The sequence below is a fragment of the Balaenoptera physalus genome (assembly GCF_965194825.1).
Source record: "Balaenoptera physalus genome assembly, chromosome: 10".
Classification (NCBI taxonomy): domain Eukaryota; kingdom Metazoa; phylum Chordata; class Mammalia; order Artiodactyla; family Balaenopteridae; genus Balaenoptera; species Balaenoptera physalus.
Genome location: NC_138889.1, coordinates 17,788,511 through 17,804,312, shown reverse-complemented (window position 1 = coordinate 17,804,312; position 15,802 = coordinate 17,788,511). Strand labels below are relative to the sequence as shown.

Genomic DNA, 15,802 nt, shown 5'->3' with positions numbered 1-15,802 from the left:
CATTTACTTCCAAAAAACATTCAACTCCGGGTGGGATCTTAATCTTACTGCCACTTTATTCTTCAGTTTCACCTTAGAGACAGTTGAGTACATCCTGAATTAATCCTTTCAGTACAGAATTTTTCAATATTCTCAAATGTGTGAGGGATTTACAAACGTGATTAGCAGTAGTAGTAGTCAGAAACATAACCCCCATCACTAAACCGTGGCTGTTTTAATGAAAGCCATATATATAAAATACTTCCTTCTCAAGGACATTCATACATATGATCTTCTTTTATTTTTAACACCCTGTAAGGTAGGTTGTTTTTGTTGTTTTTAGCTCTTAAGCAAAGCAGTAGGTTTATACTGTTCTGTAATCTAGACCAGGTATTCTGCTTGCCAACCTGGCCCAGAGATGGACAGATTTGCTTCAGGAAAGGGAAACAAACAGCAACTAACATTCACGTGATTACTAACAAAACTAAAAGAAAGGAGACAGAGGTCTCTTCACAATGATGTGTGCGCACAAGATATGCACAAGGAGAAGTGAAGTTCAGTGTCATTTAAGCTAATCTCTATTTGAACCTTTTAAGAGATAAAACCATTTGAGCAGTAATTTAGTACTGAATTAACTTTTTTTTTTCTCCCTATCTTTGAAGTTTTCATTGTTTAAGTAAGGGTTTCTGCAAGAGAAATGAAGCAGGGTTCCTCTTCTACTCAGAAGCTGTTGATGTGCAGTAACTTCTGCATGGCTTGGCTTATCCCAGGCTGATAATCAGCAAAGAGCCAAATACATACCACATTTGACATACGACCTTTTCCCCCAAGACCGTCCCCAAACACTCCATGATAATCAAGTGTTCATACCACTGAATTATCATGCTGCATAACCTTCCAGTAGCAAAAACTGAACTCTGCAGGGGAAGGATGCCAGACGAGGAAAAAAATAAGGGAAGAACCATGGCAGATATTAGTACCAGATAAAGGCTTTGAAAAGATCCTTCAGATAACAGGTTTAGCAGTTAGACTGAGAAACAAAGATTTCATTTTTTATCTTAAGCCAGTAACAATTCACCCTCTATGTAATCAACTAAAACGCGATCTGCCACAATGGGAGAGATGCCTGTGTTTAGTGAGATAGCACTGCTCCCAAAGTCAACGCTACTTAAAGTGTTAGCTAATAAAGACCTGGGTTTTAGTGCACTTCCTTCTGGCTTCCCGGGTAGTACTTCTTAGTAACTGATGCACCGAAAACGAGCACCAAATGCTCCTCTAAGGCTGCATCTTTTGGAGTATCTTCAGAGGGGCTGATCTCATGAATGCCAAGTCAGCAGCTCCAGACCAGGCTCTCTGACTCTGACCCTTCCAAAGTCTCCAACTCCTCAAGGCTTAACGTTTTGCCCCAAAGTCTTACTTTGCCAGCTTGTAATTTGTGAATTCAGTTACACTATTTTCATGCTATAGTAAATGCCTGTATTCCAACACGTACTACCAAATAGGCACAATACACTTTCAGCATTCTAAGGTTTAAAATTTCATTAAAATAATGGCAATAATATCTACATATTGTGGCTTACTGGAAAGAAAAACTCATGTATACACCTGTAAAGCAGAAAAAGGAAATGTCTGTGTGGGCATATATTTTAGATAGGCATGTGTTAGTTAAACTGAAAGATGCAAAGGAAAGATGTTTGTTCTCAAGGTGGGCAAGGAGATTCAGCTGTCCTACAATTATAAACCAAAACAGTTAAGAGGAAAACCGATCAGAGAGCAGTTTTATGCAAAGGCAACCAGCTGAAGGCTGATCAGGGGAACCACTTTCTTCCTGGGTTTCACTGGAGAATCATCAGTCTTCCAGTCTCATCGGGATTGGGCTGAAAAGTAATAAGAAATGAGGGCAATTAGAGAAGGAGTGAGAGAGCAATTGAGGAAGGAACAACCTTAAGACAAAACAATGTGGATTTCGAATCCGGTGCAAGGAGCAAGAATTTGAGATTAGGTTTTCTGCAAGGGCATGTCCTGATCCTGTCCAGGAAAGAATTACAGCTGTGGTAGGAGGACTTAAATTCTGGCTCAGAGAGCCTAGGATCAGGGGAATTGGCTAGGGAGCTTCTGCTAGTAAAACATGGTTTGGAGAGGACGTTGAGGCTTCCAGAGAATGTTGTGGAGAAATAATCAGCCCCATTTTATCCCATTTTATTTCAGTCTAAGGGTGAAAGATAAGGAGGGGAAAAAAGACTCCAAATTTCAGGGCCTTGGAGACCAGGATGACAGTGGTGTCACGTGCAATAATGGAGACTTTGTGAAAAGTTGAGATCTAAGATGAAAGGTTCAATTTCTGACATGTTAACTTCTAGATTATTCCTAGCCAAGTGGAGATATGGTACAGACAGTGGGAGAGATGGGGCCCGGGAGCCCTCTGTTTTTAGGGAGATTCCTCCCCACCCCCTCCAGGGACCTCATAACTTAATTCCAACTTGACACTGCCGTCTAGTGCTGGATGGCTCAAGAGGATTTAGAGTGCCTACCTTACCAAGGAAGACTGCCACGAGCAAGCCACTTATTCTAGGCATTTTTAAAAGTCCATGCCACTAGAATATCAACATCAAACACTGAGTAGCATTTAAATATGAAACAGAGCACTTTCATTTCAAGGCTATTTAACATTTCTGAAATATCAAATGACTATATTCCAGTAAAGCATCTACTAAAAGAAAAACTTTTCCCCACCCCACATCTCTCGTAAGATAATCACCCCATTCAAGACACCTGTCAGTCATAATAGATTTTTTTCTTAGCGCTCAGTTTTCTCGAAACCTTACCGCCAAGCTCCTCTTTTGAGTAATAATAAAGGCCACACATCACTTTTGCTGTGCATGTATATAAATACCTCCATCTCCCTTTCTTCTAACCCTAGTTCAAGGCCAACTGCTCCAAAGCTTTTGAGAACCAGCACTGGAAGATCTTCAAAGAGAAAGTGCCCATTAACCACAACAGCAGCTGCTGGCTAGAGCCCGCAATTTAAATCTCTGAAAAAGAAACTGTGGCTTCTGAAATTTAAACAAGGAGGTGCCACTTGTAATTACAAACATTCCAGTGGGTTCCTTCCTTCATTGATGGTTTCCAAACAAAGGCTTTTTATTCGATTTTGGTGGCGCTCCCCAAACCCTAAATGTAGACATTCCTTTGTGCTTTTCTGGTGCCGTGGCCAGCTCAGAAGAGGGGCACAGGAGGCGGGTTTTTACCCGGCCAGGGCAGCTTGGACCCCTCAAAACCATCTCATGTGTAATTACTTGTTTGGCTAGAAACCAAAAACCCAAATGCTTCAGATTTATAGTCCACGTTAAATACATTTGAGAAAGAATTTCTTAAAAGATAGACACACACACACACAAACAAAACCTCACATTTCACGAACCCGGGAAAATGGAACCAACCTATCTTCCGAGAAACCAAAGAAGTTCTGAAATTAACACTGAAGCATTCTAACATTTCCAGCTGAAATTAAAAATTCACATTTTAAATTAATGGGGCAAACACTGAAAAGTGAAAAAGAGTAACATTTTCTCTTCCTACCACCCCACACCCCCATCCTACAAAAATAAGGCCCAAAAACTTACAGCTCCCTAGGGGTTTCCCACACCAAAGGCATTTTCTGATCACTTCAGTTACAGAATACAGGCTGAAATTAACACTTAGCCAATTAGAAATGGGAAAAGACATCTTTTTCTTTGAAGCCATATATTTACAAAACGCAAAGGCACTTATACCACGGAGACATTTAAAGGAAAATATTCCGAATGAGGGTATCTCACAGCCATCAAACTAAACTAGCCTTTCCTACAGAAGTCCTCCTATGGAGAGTATTCATTATGAGAACATCTAGAAATGGCCAATCTCACCAAGGGTGTTTTCCATAGCTCGCCACTGAGGAATTAGCTACAATTACTGCATATTTACACAACCATATTTACACAATAAAACTCATCTTATCCGATCCAAACAAAACCTTGCTCAAAATAAACCAAACCACACGAAAAGGTCTCCTCAGTGCAGGCAGTAATCATGCTCTGGCTTTTCTAGCTCCCGCCTCAGCTTCTACCCACTGTAACAAGCCTTCACTCTACCTTCCAGGGTAAAGCAAGAGTAGGATGAAAATCTGTATACCAGTGGATAAAATGTACATGCAGCTAATGATACTGTGATTATGGGCATAGAGGAAGAGCTGTATCTTACAGAAATTCATTCTAAAGTAATTTATGGAAGAAGTGATAGGATGTCCAGGATTTGTTTAAAATAATCTGGGAAGGGGAGGAGGTGTACAGAAGGTAAATGAACCATGCGTGGATAATTACCAAACCTGATGATCTGCAAAGAGGGTTAATTATGGCATTCTCTCTACATTTGTGTATAATTGAAATTTTCCATAATAAAGTGAAAAAATAAAGAAAATATGATTGACGTAAAAAAAAGGTCATCTTGCAACAATAAAATAATTTTGTCTTTAAGAAAAAAAATTATTCTGAGCTTTTTCCCAGCCTTAACAGAAAGGCACAAGTACCTGGTAAGAAAATCAAGATGTGTTTTTGTTCTTGACTTAAGGACCCTTCCTTTTTTCTTATGTGGAACCAGTTCTCCTGTTAATCTGACTCCTTGAAATGACAAAACAAAAGCTTAAAAGCCTAAAGCTGAGGCTTCTGTGCTTCTGTGAAGCCTAGTTTTCACGCATCAGACTTAAAGGACCGGGACACAAATCCAGAGCTCTCCTCTACTCAGGTGCTTTGGACAACAACATTCATGTGTGACTGCCAAATGAAGTCCAGAGGTTTCAGAATGACTTGTCAACACTAAAGACAACCTTACCAAAAACTGGTCCTTTCTTCCCAGAGGTCACACCTCTGACCCATCGGTTTATTACGCAGAACAATAATTACTCTTGCTGCCTTCAGAATACAAACTCTTCCTACCCAAGATACCATCTACCCACGATGCATATCCCTAACTGGGCATCCTTGCTAGGAGGTGGAAGAGAAGGTTCACTGGCTGGCTATCAAGAGACCAGCTCGCCATCCAGGAAGCATAGCTAACTTAGCCTCAGTTCAGCGGTAAGCACGGTCCTTCCCTCTCTGGGCTTCAGCTGCCTCATTGCAAAATAATAAGATTTTGCCAGATGATTTCTAATATCCTTCCCCTTTCAAAAATTCCATGATTATAGGAATGTCTAGTTCCTCAACAGGTGATATTAAGAAAAAGAACTTGGCATTAAAATGTTATATTTTCTATTAAATAATTTTAAATGTGACTATGAACGCTGGCTGAGCTTCTGTATACGTACATATATATACATATATGCATGTGGATACACACATATTTGTGTGAGTACACACACACACACACACACACACACACAGGCTGATACCATTAGGTGCTTATATGGGACTAATTGCTTACAACTAGTAGCAGCAAATTTTCAATTCTGCAACAGATGTCGCTGTGTGATTTCTCCTTTCTGTGCTGGATTTTCAGTTGAAAATGCCCAGCATGATGGTCAGTACTATTCTTCCCAAGAAAGAGATGCAACATTTGAATCCTTCGGATTTATTTCGTAGAAAATTTCTTTATATGCTGGTAAATTTCCATTCAAATCATAACATTGATTAGTTTGGTGCAATTTAAGAGATTCCCCTGCATAAAAATGGGCCTTCTGTTAAACACACAGGCACACACAAAACCATTTTTAAAATGTAAATTCTAAGTGGCCAATTAAGCATTAATATGTCACATACAGAAACTGAGAGATTGAGTTTATATTCACAGCAATATTATCAAGTTTTTAAAGCCTGAAAATCACTTAGCAATATAGGCCAAGGAATAATAAAAATTCACTTATGTATAATAAGGCCAAAATGTACCAGGTGTGGGCAAAAGTCACTGAAAACTCCAAGAGCACCATTCATGACAATGACAATTTTGGATTTTAGTTTTCACAGCATTTCTTTAAAAATAAATAGTAAGGCTAATATTATAATTGCAAGACCTCTTACCCATCTGACATTCACTATCAACCACTTCCTGACACATATCACAGAAAAGTGACATCTCTTTCCATTCAACCGATATAACCGCCGAAGACCATCCATCTCAACAGGTAGCTACTAGCACTTTCTTCCGCTGTAATTCAGAGCTGGGAGAAAGGATTTGAAAATCTCCTTTTCAGACCCAGGAACCCATTACCTTCTGGGGTTTTAGAGGGAGCCGAGCAAGCTGAGCAGAGCAGGCAAGGAGTCCAGGGAGTCGAGGGCAAAGTCAGATAAGAATATGAAGTCAGGAAACGAGAGAGGAAGCGCCAGTGTCCTGCCTTGGCTTCTTCCCTGTCCCACTCCCCTTTACCAGGAGGGCCATTGGGAAAACTGGATAAAGCATGTACGACATCCATATGAATAAAGCTCTTTGTTCCGGAGAACTGCCTGCTCTTTTATTCCCCCCTTTTTCTGTATTTGTTCATTTCAAAAGATTGCTCAATGGCTCTCTTGTTCCTCCAAAATGTCCCAGGCAAATAATGCAAGCTTGTCTCGTCACACAAGTCACTAAATGAAGCCTTGTGCGTCTCCAGTGACACACTGTAAATATAAAGTGGCATTAATGAGGGATATTTTATCAAAGCTATCACAGACAAGTGCAAGTCCCTCCCGCAGCTATTGGATTTGAGGCAGGGAAAGGCGACAATAGCAGGGCGGCACTTTTGTAAAGTCCCTATCCCCGGTACACAAGCCCCAACAGGCCACGACAAGCAAAAACTCAGTTCCTGGGCTTCCCAGCACCACCACACTTCCCCACCCATCAGCCATCCTCTCTACTGCTGAAAATGTTAAGAGGAGGGTGACCAACCGCGGGTTCACTGTGGGTCAGAAACAACATCACGCAAGCACCCCAAACTAAACGGGCGTGATTTACACTGAGGAGTGAGCTTTGACAAGCCCATTTTAGCTGCATTTCATTAACATCCATTTCATCCAAACACCACAGGAGGGATGGGAGATTTTCTCCAGGGGATAGATGGATTCAGTTACAGGGGAAGACAGAACCTGGACCCACTGCACAATGGCCCTTGATGACTATCCCAGCAAGGCTGTAAATGAAACAAGCCTTACGAAGTTAAAAGGCAACGCCAACAGGTTTCTCTAATCCTGGGAGTAGGAACTGGAGGTCTCTGACAAAGCTTAAACTAAGAGGAGTAAGGAAGAGAAGTCCCCTGGTCCCCACCTGAAATCTACTCTCCGGGTCTAGGACCTGGGGCTAGGCCAAGACCCCTTCTCAAACTCAGCACCAAAAAAAACGCATTAAAGGAAAAAAAAAAAAAAAGATTTAAAGAAAGGCGCCTCACCCCCTCACTACAAATCAAACCCAATTACTTTCTAATTTGAACACAATCTGATAACAGCGTACAAACAGGGATGTACACAGGAGCAAGAAGCTGCTTCCATGGTAACTGGCAACAGAATTTTCTTGTAGCTTTGACATGCACGGTTGAGTTCCAGACCGCTCCTTTCTAAGTCAGCATATAGCCCTCGCTGGGAAGGCAACTTCTTACCGCGAGATAGTTACAAATACAGTACTGTTGCTACTACCCGGAGCCTTCAATGAGCAGGCTGGACAGAGGAGGTATAATCTGATGCTGCTCTGCTGGCAAGCGGCATTGCACGGCTCCCATTTTTAGTCCAAAGACAATATCCCGATCAGCGCTTCCCCCCCACCCCCGCCTTTTTTTTTTTTTTTTTTTTTTGCAGCCAATACAAGTCTATTGTTGCCTCTATTATGCGCCAGTTACCGAGCCTGTAACGCTCACGTTTAACCGACACTGGCGCTTTTTACAATGCAGCAGAACGAGGGATCTCTTTCAGGAACATTTCATGGAACCCATCGAGTCAGAGACATCACCCGAAATGAAGTTGTAACCACACCGGCATCGGCTGAACCCAATTATCTCGTAACTCATAAATTAGGAATTCACAGTGCAAAAACACATAAACAACATCCGGAGACAGTGGCATGGAAGAAAAAATCCCCAGCTCTGGAACTGAAGCTGCCGCCAGATTCCCACACCTATGGATCCCCGAAAGGTTCCCCAAGTCGAGCTCCTTTGCAAGCCTGTCTTGGGGAGTGGGGGGGAAACAACCACCCCGGTATTCCCCCAAATCCAAAGCTAGCACCCCCAGATCTCCCCGTTTCCTACAGCGTGTCTCCTGCGGTGTTTACGTAACTGTGTGTCCTCTAGCGTGTAAACAAAAGGCACAGCCCAAGCGGAGAGGCACCCCGGGAGCGGCACGGTGGCCCCGGCGCTGCACCCGCCCGGGTCGGGGGCTCCGCAGGTGGGGGCTGAGCTCTCGGTGTCCTCCGCCACTTGTTGCTCGCGGGTCCTGCGGCTTCCGAGCTGCGAGGAGGGGCTTTGCAGGCGCCGAGCCCTGCTGCATCCCCTCCTGCACCTCCCCGCCCCCCGCGGCCCTGCGCCTTGGAGTCCCGGCTCCCTGCTACCAGCCCGCAGCAGGCGGCCAGGGGCGCTGGGACGCCGTGCGGCCGCCAAGCGCGGCGGTGGTGGGAAGGGGAGGCAGGGTGCAGCACGGCCGGGCTCTCCGCTAGGGAAGAGCTCCAGCTCCCTTTTGTTAGCAAAAGCAAACACTGCCCTCTTCTTTCCCGACCGCGCCAACGCGCCCGGCACACGGTCAGCCAAACAGCGTGCTCCAGCCGAGTGCTCCGCATCTTCAGGGAAGGAGCGGGGCGCGCAGAGCCGCCCCTGGGCAAATTCCCAAGACAGCTCTGCACGCAGGGGACGCTCGGAGGCCCGGAGGGTGACCGCCTGGCCGCAGAGGCCGCGAACGCTCCCTCCACCACCCCCAAGCTGCCGAAAATGACAGGCAGCCTGGAAATCCGGGGTCCCCACTCCCGGCGGAGGACGCTGTGGGGTAGGCGGGCTGCGGCTTCCCGGCTTCTTCCCGCAGAGGCGGCGACAGCAACCGCCCCCCCGCGGGGCCGGGCCCGGGGAACTTTCGCTGCCTGGAGCCCGGCCAAGGAGACCCGCAGCCGGGCGGAGGGGGCGGAGGGGGCGGAGGGGCCGCGATCCGGCTGGAAGGAGACACGAGGGGCGAACTGTTCGTGGACAGGGGAGAAAGGCAGAGCGCGGGGAAAGCAGGAGCGATCAGACAAATCTGGAGATGTCCTGTGGACCAGTGAGGAATCGCGCTGGAGGGGGCCGCTAGTCGGCCATGGGGAGGTTTCGGGGATGGGGAACGGGGCGCCCGCTGGAGAGGTGGGGGCGAATGGGCAGCCCGGGGAGGCGGGAGGACCTGCAAGTTACGGGGACAACAGCGAGTTAGGGAGGGTCCGGAAGGTTTGGGGGGGTGCTTTTGATCCACCCCCTTCCCCTATATTCTCTAGCCCCCGAGCCCCACATTCTCACTCCACTCCGCGCCCCGCGCCAAGCCGGGGAGAAAAGGTGTGGGTGCAGCCATCCCTACGAGCTCTAATTCACACCGAGCTGGGCAAGGGAGAGGAGATTTACCGATCCCCTCAACCCCTTCCATTCTCAGCCCTGAGTTTCCTCTCCACTCTCCCTCCGATTTGGATTTAGGAAGTGGGGGAAGGTTGTCATGGAAACGTTTCCCCCCTCCATGGCTACGGCCACCGGGGTGCCTTAGGAGATTTCGGGGGCCAACCGGCCGGTGCCCACACCTACCTGTGGGGATCAGTGCCGCGGCAGAGAGGAGCAACAGCAGAAGCCGGAGTCGGAGACCGGGAGGCGCCGCCGCCGCCGCCGCCACCGCCGCCGCCGCACACTGGGGTCCGCTCGGCAGCACAGCACTCGCCATGTCGGGCACCTGCCTCAGACTGGCGGCTGTGGCTTCCTCCCGAGCCCGAGCGGACAACTAATGAGATGCTAATGACATGCGCTGGAGGCGGAGTCCGGACCGACCAATCACATCGCCGCGAGCCGAACCCGGCTCTCGGAGGACTCACCCCCTCCCCCACCCCGCCCCCTGGCGCTGGCTTCGGCAGCGCGCCCGCGCCACCTAGGGGCGGGGCCAGGGGGAGGGGCGTATGCAAATATGTTTATGTTAAAATTTGTTTTCGGTTCCCCGGGATCAAGGAAAAAGTGTTCTCCTGGGCCCGTGGCGCACAGGGGCTCCGGCGCCGGGGGCGGGTCTAGCTTCCCGTACACCTTTATTAGGAATGTTTATAGGAATCGCTACATCAACCAGACGACGAGAATCTCCCTAGGAGGCTCCCCTGCCCGGTACGCAGAGTGCAACTGGCCTGGAAACAAAACGTTGCAAATTTCCGTCACTCACCTTGCACCGAAGGAATAGATCTTTGGGAAACGGGGGCTGTTCGGGAGTAGAGAGTGAGAAGGCAGGTCCCCGGATTGACAAAACAATCTGGGAGAAGTGCATGCGTGCTTTGCACGTCCGGCGGAGCGGGAGAGCCCGCTCAACAGCCTAGCGGCAGACTTGGGCATAGTTGGGAGAAAGGAGCCGGAATCGGGATCTGGGATTTTCGAGTCTCTGTGTTTGCGGTAGATTCTCGGGAAAGGTAGATCGAGGAGGGTTGGCTCCGGCTCCCCAGCTTGCTGAAGGTCTCCTTCCTGGCTTTAATGTATATGTGATATATGTGTATTTAATATACATGATGCACATGTATTATTAGATAATTACGATTACACACACTCAACAAAAAATCTTTTCTGTGAAGGCTTCGGGGTGGAGGGCGGAGACGGGGTGTGAAGAGAAGGTCTGCCATCTTCCTCCTTCAGGGCTCAAACCCACTCCTCCCACCGCCCCTTTGCCCCTTGTCCCGCCTAAGGCGGCTGGGGACCAACAGGTGCTCTGAGCTTCCCGCGTCTCTGGGAGAGGCTTTCCAGGCTGAAGCGACTCGCTTCTCGGACTCGCTCTCCCTCCCCGAAATTGCCTTTGCTTTCTTCTGAGCCAGGCAGCCGGCTCTCTTGTTTGTCTGCTTTTTAATTACTTATTTTCTTCCCCTCTAGAAAATCGTGTGCTCTCTGACCCTCTGTTGCTCAAGCATCAAATTGAAGGACGAGCCATATTAAGTGTAAAGGTTTATAATAATTTAAGTATTCATAGAATGCAGAACAATAAGATGTAGGAAATACAATTTGCATAATAAATATCAATATCACAGCAGCTAAAACAAACCATGACAAATTATCTGTGGCTAAATGACCAAGAGATTACTGAATGTAAATTGCTAAGTCTGAGCTCTCTGTCCTCATCTTGCTAAAAAATAAATAAATAAATGTTACATATCAAAAAGGAAGTCAAGATCTGCCAACCCACCAAATGAGTTACACTTAAAAACAGCCTCCTATTATCCATTATGCATAAACTAATTTCAAGACTGCCCTGTCTTCACAGGCCTGGATATTCTGCACTGTAATTACAGTCCCTAATACATGAACTGCAGGCAGCCCTCTAGAAGTCTGGAAAGCTCCAGCAGGCAAACAGCACAACATGAGGCGGAAAACCATCACCACATGGTCACCGGGATAATGTCCAGTCCGCAAAGTCCTACCTATTCTTATCACCTGCAGAAGTAAAGCTACCTCGATCAGACCAAATGCAAAGCAGAGTCCCACCACAATCAGGATAAAAAAAACTGAGGCCATAAATATGCTGAAAGATGTATAAACTATAAAGTAAGGTCCTATATCCCAGTCAATCTAGCACCCTAGTGTAAATTTATACTTGCTATTATTATTATTATTACTACTTTTGCATTTATTGAGGTCTTATTAAGTATGTTACATGTGTAATCTCATTTAATCCTTGGAACAGTCCTCAGGGCACACAGTATTCTTTCCCATCTTGTATTTTTTAAACACAGAAAGATTAAGCAATTGCCCTAAGGTCAAAGTTTGTAAGGTGCAAAGCTTACGCAATTAACCACTATGCTATACTGGGCCTCAATAAATATTTGTTAAGTGAATGAATAAATTTCACATTACAATGCATGAATAATAAGCATAAGCTACATTTTAACATAAGGTGAAAATATGCCAGCAACTCAGAAACATTTTTTTAAATAACAGGATTGCATTATACTCCTAAGGAAAAGCATTCCTCATGAGGCTGTAGCTCCAAGAGAATCTAGTCAGGCCCCAGTCCTCCCACACTAGGAACACAGTATGGGGACATTGGAAGATGTGGAGTGTTTTCATCTCCCTTCATTCTCTTGGCACATCAAATGAAGACCTACGCAGATTTCCAGTTGGCAAAGAACAACATGGGACATTTCTGTAGGAAATGCTAATGCTGTATGACTTACCTCCCCAGAAGAATGCAGATAGCTTTAGAAATTTCCACCAGAAAATGCCACCCCTGCCAGACATTTAAGGAACTTGCACATCCAATTTCCCAGGTCATGGGACATCTTTAGCACTAAGTCTTCATGGAAACAACCAGAGCTGAAAATTTAGGATAAAGCTGTTGCTACCCTATCCACTAGCCACACTCCTCTGCCACCCTCAGCTCTTTCACACTGAAGATCTTGCCAAATGATTTAACATATGGAACATGTGAAGAACGTATCAAATTCCTGCATCTGCTAAATACAAGTTATGACTACTCTGGCTTTCTCATAGTAAAGCTCGTCATTTTCTGCTTCGTGCACTAGAACTCCTCCCCAAGTATGAGTTCCAACATTTCTTCCCCTTGCTGCATGAATTGAACCACTTTTGAAAACCAGATGGTGTTTTTGCCATTTATAACTGATAATCAATTGTTTTGTGAATTTAATTTTTCAAGAAAGAGCTGAATAGTCATCAGAATTACAATCTGGGTGCTACTTGTGTTAGAAGAAAATTGCCAGAAGCACCAAGAGCCCGGTTCTTTTCTTTTCCCTAAGAAAACTTGAAAGAGCAAAAGAGAAAGAGACCTTAGATTATTTGCCTTCCCTAAAACAGTTGAGAAATATGGATAAACATATATGAAAAATAAGCATTAAAGGAAGATTCATGTTTTGGGAAATACATCAGAGGCAATCAATGAGAACTAGTGACGTCCTGCTTTTCAAAAATGCTAATTACTTGAGTAGCCAGGTATAAAAAGGCCCATTATTAGGGACAAGAAAACAATATTATGGAGTCAGCATTTTCCTTGCTACTGGATTATTTGAGTACCCATAGGAAAGTGGTTTAAACAGTTTACAAACTGAATGTTTTTGTCCCCCCACCCCACCCCCAATTCATATGTTGAAGCTCTAACCCCGCCCCCTAATGTGATGATATTTGGAGGTGGGGCCTTTGGAAGTTAATTATGTTTAGATGAGGTCATGATGGTGGACCCCCTGTGATGGAATTAATGCCCTAGGAAGAGACAACAGAGTTTTCTCTCTCCAACATGCAGGCACGGAGGAAAGGCCATGTGGGCACAACTGGATGGCAGCCATCCCAAGCGAGGAAGAGGGCTCTCACCAGAGCCCAACCATACTGGCACCCTGATCTCAGACTTCCAACCTCCAGAACTGTGAAAAAATAAATGTCTGTTATTTAAGCCTCCCAGCCTACGGCATTTTGTTATAGCCTCCCGAGCAGACTAAAATAATCCCTAGACCTCAACTTCCATTGTCAAAAAAGTTACTAAAATTATAATAAATGTCGGCTTTTAATGGAAAGTCTTCCATAAATTAAAGTGAGTTAGCAGTATGTTAGATATTGGACTGGAGAGACTCTTGGTCTACCTAGTAGACATCTCACCTATTCTTAGGTTATTAAGACCAAGCAACTATCAGTTTATGAATCTTTGTGAAATATAAAGCCAGCTAGATCTATATTTTTAAATGAGTAGTTAAACACTTTACCCACAGGTTTATTCTTCTAGAATCATAGAGTTGACAGCAAACCCTTGAATATCAAGAGGTGAATATCAGTGTGAAGGAAAGGGAAGTACCGAAGCAGGTTGCAGAAAACTACTACACATACACTAGGTCAAGAAGCAGCCCCAATGGCCACGAAGGGAAATTTGTCATAGGGACCCAAGTCATAGTTTTTTCCATCATATCTAGGAATATATCCAGGTATACATGGCTGATCCAAATATATATTCATTAAAAGGAAAGAGATGTATAGCACACCCCAATGGAACAATCACTGTTAAGTTGTGGGAATACAAAGATGAATGACAAACTATCTACTGTCAAGGAACTCAGAATATAGCATGAACAGTGCAATTATTATATAGGGTAAGTGTTTTTATAGTATGTGCACACAGCTCTATATGAACAGAGAAGGGGGGCACCTATTATACCCAAGAGGCAAGTGTGAATGTCTATATATCAAGGGAAAATTCCCACAGGAGAATGTTCATGAGCTGAGTGCTGGAAGTTGAAAAAGACTCCACGGGGTGGACAAGGGCAGAGGGGGAAGATGTGACGAGGGAGGTCATTTACAAGGCCCCAAAGCTTAGGAAAGCATGGATCTCTTAGGAAAGTTTAGGATCACAGGTCGCCCGAGGACAGGTGGCAAGAGAAGAAGCTGGGGAAAATATACAGGGATCAGGGAAATGTCTTGACTGACATGCTGAGAAGTTTTCATTGTTGATGATAGGTAATGGGGACCCATTGAATTAGGAGAATTTCATGGTCAGATTTACATTCTGGAAAGATTATTTTAGTGGTATCATGGTTTTAAAAAAAGACCTTAAAATGAACCTTAGATTTGTATTTTCAGCCTTTGAGAAAATGTTGGTACGATTCACCCAAGACAAGTACAAGGATATGGAATAGGTCCATCTGATTGCTTATTGTTTGTTTGGGGGATGGGCAGTGGAAGAAGATGATTTCACTTCGGGACAGCTTGGCTTTGAGGTGTCTTTGAAATACTTAGCCAGGCTATAAGTCTGAAATCCTGGTCTAGAACTCAGAAAAGTGACTGAGCTGGGAGTCAAGAGCATGCAGGTAGAAGTTGAAGCCAGGGACTTGAGCAGGGGTGGGGCAAGGGGGAAGCAGTGGTTACCTAGAGACAATATATTGAAGGACTTTTGAAAAATAAGCCAGGTGTACCACTCTGATGAACACCAATTATTTAAGGAGTGGATGGAGCTTAGGAAGGAGAGACGTGGGAATGGGGAAAGAATAAAAAGAGAGCTAAATAAGGAAGAGGCAGTGATTAACCGTGTCAATTTCTTGCTACAAAGAAGTAAAAAAGTACATTTCACAAGAATTATCAAGAGTTGATAACAGAAATGAAATGCTGAGGTCCAGTATGTGACCAGTCTGACATCCCATGTAAACAGCTTGATTCAAGTTTGACAATACAAGGAGACAGATATGTGCTCACTTTACTTATCTTGCCAGTAGGGCAGGAAGATGTGATTTGCTAGTGATTTTCTGATATGGAAGAAATAGCTTTAGAGTTTTTCAATTTGACGTTCAATTTCATTGACACTGACAGACAGCCTTGGGTAGGATAGAGGGATCCTTGCAACTGAGGTAACTCAACTAATTATCACATGTAGACCTTAGTTTTTATTTCCAAACTAAAATATGATTGGCGATGATGCTGTAAAAGTTCTTCCCAACAATTTTAAAAGTCACATTATCCTGGTATGATATCATAATCGTCAGATCTAGCTTTGTGATAATTCCATAGCAGTGCAGCGTAACTTCCCTGGCAGCAGGATTTCAGCAAGATCCATTAAAGAAAGATATTGATAGCCATAGATTTTCATAAAGCTGCAAATATAAAATAGCCATATTATGAATATGAGATTGTATCACTCATGCTGCTAAAAGATGACAATGGCAATATAACTTT

At 44.7% G+C, this 15,802-nt stretch overlaps 1 protein-coding gene across 4 annotated transcripts in view; it reads right to left on the bottom strand.

The window, feature by feature from the left end:
• The window catches only part of CADM1 (cell adhesion molecule 1), a 325,465-nt gene extending 315,583 nt beyond the window's left edge, over window positions 1-9,882 (bottom strand). For all 4 annotated transcript variants that reach the window (XM_082411115.1, XM_082411116.1, XM_082411117.1 and 1 more), the window contains exon 1: window positions 9,713-9,882. In XM_082411115.1, coding sequence (XP_082267241.1) covers window positions 9,713-9,845 — 133 coding nt within the window. In that variant the 5' untranslated portion in view covers window positions 9,846-9,882. The remainder of the gene's footprint in view (window positions 1-9,712) is intronic.
• Between the last annotated feature and the right edge of the window lie 5,920 nt (window positions 9,883-15,802).